Raw genomic sequence first — 13,002 nt, 5'->3', positions numbered from 1 at the left:
TTATGTAGGCGAAGCAAAAAACTCTTTACTAGCATTTGGATCTGGTTTAATTGTTTTCTTACCAGCTTTCCAGTTAGCTGGACATACTTCACCGTGTTTTTCTACGAACTGAAATGCATCCAACAATCGTATAGTTTCATCGACAGACCGACCAACTGGACGATCATTTACCGTTATCTGACGGAGTATTCCTTTACCATCAATTATAAATAATCCTCTACAGTAGTAGAAGTAATAGTGAAAAAGAAACAGTATGGAATTACAGGCAACTTAATTTAAGTGTTTGCAATGAAATACTGTCATAAGGTTGCATTCCATACAAATAACGTATAGAAGTAATAAATGAGAAGCAAATAAGTATCTTGATATTAGCTCATCGAACTAAATTTGTAGCTGTTTGGTTCATGTTTGCATTTCAGAAATACTTTTATGAATACTCTCACTTCTTAAGGACTTAAGTAAATCCATGATTGGAATGTATCATTACTGATAAGTGTATTCTTGAATCTTATGATTCTGATTTTTGTTTAGGTTTTGATAAAGTTTCTGAAGTCTCGTCGAATGAAACTAAGTTACTGATGAGCTGACTATTATAGTTTTATCGGTATGCAGTTGTGGAGATTATTGAATTTCATTGAAATCACTAACCGATCTAAGTTAGACAACCCCATACTGATTATCATGTGCTCACTAGTGATTCACTTCGACGGATGATTCACAGAGTTCTAAAGAGAAACCATAACTAGTAGAGGTAAACTGTGTCTGGTGTAGGGACGGTACCCACTAAAGACAAAAGGTCTCACAATATCGTAAGTTGATTGAAGTTAAATTTGTACACCACTGGACTCCGGTTTAATGGTCTAAAAGTTAGGCGTTTGCGTACGAGATTGGAGGTCCTGGGTTAAATTCCCTGCTGCGGGGTCATGGATGCACACCATTAAGGAGTACTGCACTAGTACGAAACGGCTGTTCATTGCTTTCAGGTTTCCAGTGGTTATCTAACGTAGATCATTTCGTGACTCAATGATATTCACATCTAATAACTCCCTTGTCTTTAGATAAAATATTTCAACTGAGTTGTAGCAGCCCTGTTGCATGCATCATTAAACTTCTCTTTAAGTTCCTAACAGTTGTATATTCCCTGTTTTTTGTGTACATCAGGGACGATTGAGAATATTCTGTATGCTTCTTTGAATTGTTGAATTTTTCGTTGCATCTTTGAAATTTAGACTACAAATATCTCACATATTTGGTCTTCTTGATATATGTCCTCAACTGTTGTTGGTTACTCACTATTGGACCTAAGGAATACTCTATTATAAGGAATCGGATAGCAGTAACAACCGTCCCCCACAAGCTGATGATTCTAATGCCATCTAATTCACGCTATAATTCATCGGTGGACTGAGGTTGCACATTACATATTAATAGTCAGAAGGAGTTTTGTGGCGATTCCAGTATTTTTCAAAGTTGAAATCATGAGTCAATTGAAGCTAGACCACCATGGAAAACCTGGAAGCACTGGACGGCCGTTTCGTTCTACCATGGGACTCCTCAGCTGAAAAATACGGAAATCACAAAACCCCTTCTGATTATAATCATATGCTCACTAGTGACTGACTTCAAGATACATGTCCTGGAGTTCTAGTGGGAAGCAGTGACCAGTGGAGTTCAACCACGTCTGTTGTGAGATAACAACACATTGAAGACAATTGGTGAATGGTCGCTCATAATTCGTGGATCGGTTGAAGTTAGACATTAACACCGTTGAATGCTGGCCAGCTCAGTGGTCTGTCGGTTAAGGGCTCTGGCTCGAGACTGGTAGGTCCTGGGTTCGAATCTCGCGGGGCGGGATCGTGAATGCGCACTACTGAGGAGTTCCATAATAGGACGAAACGGCCGTCCAGTGCTTCCAGGTTTTCTATGGTGGTCTAGCTTCAATTGACTCATGATTTCAGCTTTGAAATATTAATAGGTTTTGAACCCCACTGTTGCTGCTACCTTGACGTGGTGGTCGGGCTTGCCTATCGTGATGAACCAATCGAGCTATGCTGGCTGGAACAATCGTTCCTCAAGGTTCTACCATGCCAGACAGGTCGGTTGAAGAGCGGTAAGACTAAAGACAGCAAACCCAAGGTTCGAAGGTTAAGTCGTACTGCTGACTGTACAGAGGTGTGACGGCAGTAAGGTGTTTCCTTCAGACAACCAGCATAACAGCCATGCTGCCTTCCCACAACGAGGGGTGGGGTTAGAAAAGGTCGACTCTAAAAAAGCACACTGCTTTATCCCATAGATATCCATCTTCGGTGGTAAGGTCTCAACAAGTACGGAGCTAACACAAAAATTACTCACATAGAGGTCGTGGTTGACAGATCTCAAGCAGTTGTCCCTTGGGCACTGTGGTCACGCTCTCAGGTCACTAAGACAACTTTTAATCCAATTTCCTTTTCAGGTATTTCTGGAAGAAACCTTCCACGATGTGGCAACTGGGAAGTTTTAACCACCCTCATACCTCCAACAGCACTCAAGATCACTGTATTATTAATCAATCTCCCTCTTCAATTCCTGTTATTCCTCCTTGATCGACTTTCAACACTGAACTTCCTCTTTTGGCTTCCTCCTAAAGTGACACCATGGCCAACGATTCTAGTGTGTAAAACACTATCCCACGTCTACTGAAACCTCGCTAAAACCAACACATTGGAGCCTTCAGCGTACTCACCCTGTGTCAAATCGGCCAGCTGGTCTTCTTGGCTAAAACCCCAGAATCTCGTACCATTGGTGTATGCTGTGTCTCCGAAACACGCATACACGATCCTAGTGTGGTCATTCACGACAACTTTACTTATCTTGGAAGTCTGATCAGCCCTAATGGGTTGGTGTCTGACGAAATCTCTGCGTGGATTCAGAACGCTCGTTTGGCGTTTGCCAACTTACGTCACCTATGCCGAGGGCCAGATATCTGTCTATCAATTAGGGGACCAGTATAATGCTCAGCAGTTCGCTCTGTTCTACTTTACGGCTGTGAAACGTGGCCCTTAGGAGTAGAAGATACTCGTAAGTTACTAGTATTTGATCACAGATGCCTTAGAAATATTGCTCGCGTCTACTGGGATCACCGGGTAAGTAGTAGTGAGGTTAGACACAGGGTATTATGGAATGATGGTGAATCCGTTGGTGAGGTCATGAATCTTCACTGACTGAGATGGTTGGGTCACGTGTAACGTATGTCTGAACACCGATTACCACGACGCGCTATGCTGACTAGTATAGGGGATGGTTGGAAGAGGGTTAGCGTTGGCCAAACCAAAACGTGGCATCAGTCCTTGAAGTCACTAACTTCTAGTCTGAGCCATGTTGGTAGATGCAGACTACTTGGTTGTGGTCCACGTTACTATCGTAACCAATGGTTGGAGACTGTGTGTGACATGGCTCAGAATCGGTCGCAATGGTGTAGGTGTATACACTCTCTATTTTCCGTTAAACTATGAGATTAAAATTGCTTCATATCTTTCTTTCTTCCTGTACTATATTCTTTTATACAATCCTTCTTTCATAAATGACTACTATTAAATTAACTAGTTATATGAATTCGGTGTTCATCTTGTTGTATTAACGGGGTATGGCAATTTGGACCGATGCATATATGTGCGTGATCCTACGTTGTAGCTGACTAATTGACTGAATAGCTTTTGAAGCTTCTTGAATTTGGAGATGAATTCAAAATATCGATTATTTATGTCGGTTACTTATTTCAGTGAGAGGTTTTTCAACACAAAGATTATCATCTCATCGAAGACATGAGATTTATGAGTTGTTTAGTGATCTTGTTCCAGTGAGTTCGAGTGAATCTTTTAACTTGTCACCAGAGAATTCAGTTTGTTTGTTAATAGGATGTGATGGGAAACAAAAAATAATCAGAGGAGAAACGGGTAAAGGACGAAGAAACACGTAATCACATAAAACACACTTTGTCAAATGCTCAAGTAACATGTGAAATAATCCTGGGGATACAAACCCACTGACTCAGATTCCCATTTGCTCTTTAATCACTAATATCTGTGCTTTTCGTGATTACGTTTAAGAGCGTTGTGATAGACGAACAAGTGTTAATCCAATTCAAATTACCTTCAAATCACAGCATCTGGTCGCAGACTGAGGACCTCTTCGCTTTTCGTTAGTTCTGACGTTCTCACAAAAATGCATATAGTTGAAGAGTTATACAGAAAGTATGTTGACACCACCAAAGTCAGTATTTCGAGTCATGATCAGTAGTTATGTGTTTGTTTTCCCATACGCAAACACAATGACTGACTAATAGTACTGAAACAGTGTTACCACTAATGAGGAAAGTGACGATCAGACAGTAGTACCTGTTCCCAAAAGTCAATTGTGGAACTCCAAGGATTATATTGGTACATACTCAAGATTTTGATAAAATTCGTCTCATGACTATTGAAATTGGTCTATGGTTGAATGTTTCACATCTTTTCACTACAAACAGATTAATATCGTTTACAACATTGATAAACAACTGCCTAACTGTTCAGACTGGGTTATTTTTGTAAGATGAGTACATAAGTCTCATAGGAATTCTTTATCCTTTGATTTTCCAGAGTACACGTCGTAGTTAAAGAAGCTGATAGCCATCTGTTCAGGTGATATATTTCCGTAAGCTGTCGATCATCTAACAGTAAGACAACATATAACGGATCTGGACTAACACTGGTGGTTAGATTGTGTGTGAGCGTTTGAGGCAATTCGATATCATATTTGAGAATTATATGAACGTCAACTCTGGAATACGAGTTCACCCGGCTGATGGGTCCCAAACGAAACAAAACGGAAGTCCTGAACTTCAGTGCTAGCTATGACTCATATATATTGAAACTTGTTAATAGTGCATTGTTAAAGCAATTAATCCCTTTGATAAATTTCGATAGTGTAATAAGAAGATGAAGACTATCACAACTATGTGATATATTAGCGCAATACCTTTCGAACAATCTGACCACACATATACTTGTTCTTAACAAGTAATTTATATTTGAAGAGTTGATTCTGTTTGATAATTTCCTTTTTAGAACTTCTTGAAAATCATACCTTTCAAAATCCTATTAAAAGAGATTTTGTTGGAATTCTCACCATAGAAACTTCTTTTGGTATTTTTAATACACAATACAACTACATGAAGTCCCTTACTGTTACGATTATTGGTTTACATTAAAGTTTGAATATACATGTTGAATAGTACTACTAATACCTGAGTTGAAATTTATATATATCATTCATTAAGCTTCAAGCCTAATGTATTTTCGATAATCTAACTACTTGTGTTGCCCACTTGTTTGATACTTCATTAAATAGAAACTCATCAAGAGAGGTTTGCGGATTGTAAGAAAGTTTTTAGAAGAATCATTAATTTTAATTTGCATGACAGTATCAGTATTATTTAGGTATTTCCTTTTGTTATAAGTACATTAGAATAATTTCTTTTGCAGAAATATATTTATGTTAACAGACTTGTATAGTGGGATTTACCTGAATGCATTACCCTCTTCTTCATCAAGTACACCATATGATCGTGAAATACATTTTGTTGTATCAGCTAAAAGTGGTATTTTCATTGGACCTAATCCACCTGCTTTACGATCCATATTTGTCCATGCTAAATGACAATATTCAGAATCTGTTGAACAGGCAATAACTTGACAATTTCTTTTTTCAAACTCTTCAACGCGTTCACTATATGCTATAATTTCAGTTGGACAGACAAACGTACTATAAAAGAAATAAAAGTATATAGATGAATATTTCTGTAACAGTAGATCAATGATGTGTTCTAAACAACTCGAACTGACGTACTTACGTACGAAGTTCTACGTTGTGACTGATTGACTCATAAGTGTACGCTATACAATTTGTAATATACAATAAGTTATCTTGCTAATTTATCTACTTTTCTCTTACATGTTTCATTGTACCTGAAAGAAGTTCTGTACTTCTGTACATCAAACTTAGTTCATTTGTGTTCTTTTTTTACCAAGAGCATCTCCTCACGATGCTCCACTGCCTTGTGGATCAGACCTTTAGGTCAAAGGCTCGAGGTATGGCCCCCTAAGAAAACCATCTGCTTCAGTTTGGGCACCTGGGCAGTATCACAGCCCTTACACAAATCGAATGAGATTTGTGCAGTGCATATATATCTGGTGCTTCCTTGTACCAATATTTATGTGTTTAAATAAATAAATAAATAAAATAATTTTTACCAAGAAGTAACAATAAATTCGAGAGCTTCTACCTGAAAAGTGTTTTACAACATCAGAATTGTTTAATAAAAATATTTGACGGAATATTAGGAAATGTTCTTGTAAGGGCGATCCTGAAAATTTCTTCAATAGACATGATAAGCTCAGGAAAACATTAAGAAGCATTTTGTCCAATCAGCGTTTGACTAGAGGTTATGCTAGAAACATCACGTAAATGAAAAGTCACATGTAAAGTTTCTGATTGGCTGATTACTATACTGCTATTATGTTTAGTAGTATTCTGGGATTTTCAGGGTAACCCAAGGACTTCTAAAATACTATAAAGACCCTATATTTTCTATACATAAATGAACCTTTAAAGTAAAGTGATTCTCGTATATTTTTCGCCTTGTCTCTCGCGTTCAAGTCGCTGTGTAGTTCTAACTTGGGGGTTACAAAACTAGCTTAGGATCCGAATATAGCGTTCAATTAGCAGGACTTTTCAGTTCTGATTTAGTAAATGAGCTGAATTCAATGTTATATTTACTCAAATCATTACAACTTAAACAATTTGTAAGAACTTCCGTCTAAGTTAAAGCGAATAGCTTCACAGTATTTGGGCACTGAGTTGATGTCTTAAGCAATTTGGTCAATGAAAATTGAATATACTGTTGATTAGTAATTTATTATTCTCATATCCTGTTGATGTGTCATTAAATCATCCAGGGTTTTTATGAACAAGTTTTTGAAGAAAAAATTCTCAAGGAAGTATTCACTTATATTTACTAACTATTTATTGTTGAATGAATCGATGTTAACCTATTTAGCTGCCTAATTTTTTAAAATTTTCCGAATCATATTGAATAATACTGAAGTATGTTGAAACAGACGTTTATTCTGTTGAGTCCTCGCTTTGACAAACATTTCTATGACAGTGACCTGATTGCAATTTTGCTTCATTGTACAGCTTTTAAGAAACAAAATACTCTTGTAAATTCACTTAGTATTGTTTGTTTGAATCTTCCCATTGATGTTTAGGACTGCAACAGGTCAGTCTCTTATTGGCATATGTGTATACTGTGCGTATTGCCTCGATATTGTCTGAGTGGACAACGCGATAGCATTTGAAGCGAAAGGTACTGGGTTCGAGTCCCAGAGTAAACATCAACTCTGAGATGCAGGTACATCCAACTGACGAGTCCCAAATAGGACAAAAAGTGCGTCCTGGATTCCACTGCTAGCCACTATCCATCTTTGCTTAAAATAATTTTGTAGTTTATACTGAATATCAGTTTGATATTGTCTTTCGACACAAACTAAAGGCGGGTTTAAATGCTCCTTTTTTTCTACAAGGCGATCAACATTATTTCGAAAAACAAACCCAGTATTTTAGTAGATGCTTCCTTACGTCATGAATTTTAGTGTCTCTTTCGCAATGATGGAACTTTTTTCATCCAGTATATGGGATTCAAAGCTGTCGCATCTATCAGAGCTAGAGCACTTTGTTTATAAATGATATATGAAGATCCTTTTATGATATAACATATACTGCTTTGTATCATAAGATCATTCAATAATATTTTTTTGTCATGATCATTATAAGAGGCTTTTGGAGATTATACGATTTGGGGTTTACATTACGAACTGATTTTTGCCAGGAAATCATTAGAGACAGTTGTTTCATTTTAACATAGTAATGTGTACTAAAGGTTTTGTTGGAGATCGTATCCAGGAGGTTCATGACTTATAATGAATGCTTAACATTAAAACCTTCGAGTTACTATCGAATGGTTCACATTTTGAACTACAATCATCTAGAGATACTGCACAATCGTCATCCAACTACAATCATTGACATGTATCTAAAATGTAATATGATTGAACTGTATAGGTTACAATGGATTATAATATACATTCACATTTAATCTCGTTACACAATGTCATACTTCTTCCAGTCAGCGTCAATATTATACAAAGGAAATTAATTTGTTTCCATATATAGTAGAGCTTTAATTGTTGAGGCAAAATCTTTGATAAGTTTTGAGATATAATACGAACACTGTGTTACATGAAAACATTTATGAGAAATTCAGGTTAAATAGTCAAACAAGAAATTTCTAGTTAATCCACGGGTGATTGATAATATTAAATGAATTTAGTTTATCATCAATAGCTTGAAGTCATTTGGGATAATTTAGTGATAACTATTTTTATTATATACATATATCTCTCTACTTTTTCTTTTCAATTAAACGAATGTACATTTTTGCAACTAATCTTTCACATATTTTGGTTCATTTGAAGTGACTGTACAAATAAAAGACAAGGTTCTGGGTTCGAATCTCGCTAGGCGGGATCGTGGATGCGTACTGCTGAGGAGTCCCTGGATGCACTGGACGGCCGTTTTGTCCTATTGTGGGACTACTCAGCAGTGCGCATCCACGACCTCGCCTCTTGAGATTCGAACCCAGGACCTGAGGAGTCATACAATAGGACGAAACGAGTGTCCAGTGCTCCCACGTGTTCTATGGTGGTCTAGCTTCAATTGATTCATAATCTCAACTATTAAAATTTCCTAATTGATTTAAAAACAAACAAACAAAAACATAATGGCTTAAAATTTAACTTACAAATCTGCAGGATAAAAGAATAGTACCACATATTTGCCCAAATAATCATGTAAATTGATTTGTTTAAATGCACCATTAATTACAGCTTTTCCTTTGAAATTAGGTGCAGGTTTTGTTGGAATAAGCATCTTTTATTATTTATAATAACCCTAAAAAATTTTTTGAAACCAGATTTTAAATACACTTCAAGTTATCTTAGTTTACCTTAGGGAAGAATGTAATTGGCTTATTTTTTAAAAAAAGGGGGGGGGGCGGGTTTACTTTGTTAAAAAATATCCTTTTCTTTTTTTTTACGTTGATCTTTATTCTATTGGTTAGATTTATGTTAACTTTTAAAATAAACGAATTAAGTAAATATCCGCCCTTTTTTTGTTTTTCTTGTTTTAATGAGAAGTGGTATTTTGTAAAGATTTTTAGTAGATGGGTACAGTAGGGATCATTATCTGTTGTTTCTTTTTTGTTTTTTTTCTGGAACATCCATTTATAAAGAAACTATTTAACCAAATAGAGTTATAATGTTTGATGGAGTTTTATTCTCTGAGCTGGATGTTTTAGGTATCGAAAATCTAAGGTTTTTATAGCAATTCAGATGGCCGTGGGCTTCCATAAAATTCTAGAACGCTACTGCTACATAGTAACAGTATAGGTAATTATCCAACCAGAAACGTGACATGTGACTTTTTCAATTTCTAGATGTTTCTAGCAAAATTTCTATTGAATGCTGATTGGATAAGATGTTTCGTAGAGTTTTCAGAGCCTCTTTTTTTCCCTTTTTCGAGGAATTTTCTGGATTTCCTCAACACAAATAAATTTTCTTTCTTTATCAAGATGTTAATTTAAGGACAAGTGATCATCATTCTTGTAACTTGTAGATGTTTGGAAGTTGTAATTATAATAAATATAATAATATAACAATCCATTTGATTACTATGTTACGATCAAAGTAAAGTATTGATAATCCTTTTTTTAAAAAAAGGAGGGAACATAAATATCAAAACAACTTATTCATTAAATCATCTTTATCTTTGAAATTTATTATTCTGTATAAATTGGTGTATATAACACTAAGTGTGTGTGTGAGAATAGTGAACATTAATTCTTGCTTGGTTTATATGTTAGAGACAACGCCTTATTTATATTATTATTATTGTTTTTATCTAAACAATAAACTGAAGTTGATAATGGTCAGTAGTAGGATCCAGGAAGTATGTATCGTTTTATTTGGGACTTGTCAGCTGAATGTACCTGCATCCTAGAATTGATGTTCACTCCGTGACTCGAACCTAATACCGTTCACTTCAAACGTTATCGTGTTACCTACTTAGCTGCTTATAATGCTTGTGACTTAAGGTAATATCAAGAGAATCCACACAGGATGAACATATGCCAATAAAAAGGGCTGATCAATTGCATTCCTGAATATCAATGGGAAGATTCAAGCAACCAAAACAAAAATGAAATAAATTGAAGTTACGTTATTTTAATGTTAATTTATTTCTAAACAAAGATGGATAGTGGCTAGCAGTGGAATCCAGGATGTGCGTCAAGTCCTATTTGGGACTCGTCAGCTGGATGTACCTGCATCTCAGACTTGTTGATGTTCACTCTGGGATTCGAACCCAGTACCGTTCGCTTCAAATGCCATCACGTTATCTACTCAGCTACTGAGTCCTGATAGCCACTTGCTTGTGCAATGGGGTGAAGTTGAAATTCACTTAGTATTGTTTGTTTGAACCTTCTCACATATGCCAATAAGAGACTGACCAGTTGCAGTCCTAAACATCAATGGGAAGATTCAAACGAACAATACTAAGTGAACTTAATTTATTTCTGTTCTAAGATTTAAATAATTCGTGCTCTGTTATATCCCGAAGAGAATTATTAGTAGTAACTTTTGAGGACTATTTATGGACCAATATGATATGTATATTTCCTATTGTATAATTGTTAAGTAACTAAACTATTCATATTCGTGTTCCTCCAATCGTAAGCTTGATTTTGACCCATAGACTATAACTGTACGATCTACCATTCTTGAGTTACACCCAGTCTATTAATTACTGTTCCCCACATTCACAGCCACATTTGGCCAAATCTTTTACAAATGTTATTTTCTATTTTATGGTACGATGTGGTCAGTTTGTTTGGTATATAAACCCAGTATGTTTGAGAATAATGATTCATATTGCAGAGGCTGTTATTGGTGTTCTGGACTTAAGTGGCTGGGCTAGGCAGATAGCAGGACCGACAAGTACTCTAGACTACTCGTACGGGTTTCGTGTGTCACTGGTCGGATCAATAAATCGCTGGTCTCGAATAGGCGGGCTTATTGCGTTAGGTGTAATAAAAGAATATTAAAGATTAAGCTTACTCATATATTTCCTAATGAACCGCATTTTTTGTTGAAGATCACAATGTCAACAATCCTTCCGTTGTCGTTCTGATAAAGCAAGTCTAACGGTTCTGTTCTTATCATATAATGTGAACATTCCTTATGAAAGCTAACATTGACTATTTTACTGTACATTATAACCCAGTGCGAATACTAAATTGTTCAGGGATTTGAACATATAAAAACTTGTTTTCACTGAAATACAATTTGACCTGTAGAGGTCCGTTCACTTGGAGCTTTCTATGTCATTAAGAAACCATCACTAGGCCACAATAATCGAAAATAAGGTTGATCGACCGACCATATAAATTACACAATTTACACAATATTGTGTAAACTGACGACATTTCATAATTAAAAATCTCTTAAAATTAGTTTCAGCCTAGAGACTAAATGTTCTTGCGAACGGATTAAGAAACTTGGTTAATATAATTCGAACTTCAATAAAGGCTAGGAAAACATGGTAATGGTCACCACTTAATGATTGATGAGTGAAAATAACTCATTCTTACAAGGAGTTAGTTGTGAATTAAATTGTTCCACTGGTAGTAGCACGGGCGATTGTAACAATATATAATATAGTTTCGAATTCCGCATGAATCATTATTCACTCTTAGTGTTATGTCCTAGCGAAGACATGACTGTGGATAACTTCCAGGACCTATTAGTGGACTATTATTCTATATATATTCTTATCGTTTAACTATTGAGTAACTAGATTGTGTATATCTATATTCATCTTATTATAAGCTTCATTTTGACCCATGGATTGTTATTAGACGAATTACTGTTCCTAAATTATATTCAGTCTATTGATTATTGTATCTCAAATTCACAGCCACATTTGGCCTGATCTTGTACAAATATTATTTTCTATTTTATGGTACGATGCGGTCTGTCTGTCTAGCATATAAACGGAGTATGCTTAGCAGAAGCTGCAATTGGTGTTTTTGGACTCAATTGGAAGGGCTAGGCGGATAAGGGATCAATAAAGACGCTGGACTACTCATACTGGTCGAACTTCATTGATTTGTCACAGTGTTATGATCGGAAAAGTCATATTTCAATCGGTGGATAATTCACGTGATAAAAGCCGGACATAAAATCAATAACGAATTAGCGTACGTCCTATCTTTTAGAAGTCATAACACTTAGATAACACGTACAATTCACTTCTGACATGTGATAGAAAGTACGAAACTGAAGCTCAAGTTTTGCCTATCAGTCACCTGCATCCACCTCTAACGTTATAATATAAATCTTGCGATAGAAAGTAACTTAAATTAGTGATGGAATTCCAACTTGATTGGTATAATTCATAAAACATTGACTACAATACAAATATGAAATTACCTGTATAGAGTTTTAAGGATATCGTAGGATCATTAATACTCAAATCAGGAGCTGATCCTAGTTAGACTTCTGTTGAAGACTTGGAAGTACAGGAAAACAGTTTCGCACTGAGTTGAGGCTCCCTCAGCAGTGTGTGCCCACCAGGGATAGAACCTAGGACCTTCGATATCGAGCGTAGACGCATAACTCCCAGACTACTCAGCCAGAATCCATGGTACGCATAGTTAACGTCAATCAATTCATTGAGTGACCATTTTACAGTGCTTGTGGGGTAAAACTATTTCACACCGATATAACCGATACAATGATTGGTTGTTTTGCTGAGTCAGACATTAGATAGGATGACAGGTGTTATATGTGTTATATATATTCCCCTATC

The 13,002-nt window shown here is 36.1% G+C and overlaps 1 protein-coding gene across 1 annotated transcript; it reads right to left on the bottom strand.

The window, feature by feature from the left end:
- Positions 1-9,006, bottom strand: Smp_062900 (Peroxiredoxin, Prx4; the record flags this gene model as incomplete). Its single annotated transcript, XM_018796471.1, has 3 exons — positions 1-217; positions 5,542-5,781; positions 8,879-9,006. The coding sequence occupies 3 exons, from the start codon at positions 9,004-9,006 to the stop codon at positions 1-3; spliced, it is 585 nt and encodes a 194-aa protein (XP_018651610.1).
- Positions 9,007-13,002: the final 3,996 nt, after the last annotated feature.

The sequence above is a fragment of the Schistosoma mansoni genome, chromosome 4, assembly GCF_000237925.1.
Source record: "Schistosoma mansoni strain Puerto Rico chromosome 4, complete genome".
Taxonomy (NCBI): domain Eukaryota; kingdom Metazoa; phylum Platyhelminthes; class Trematoda; order Strigeidida; family Schistosomatidae; genus Schistosoma; species Schistosoma mansoni.
This window is presented reverse-complemented; position numbering and strand designations above follow the sequence as displayed.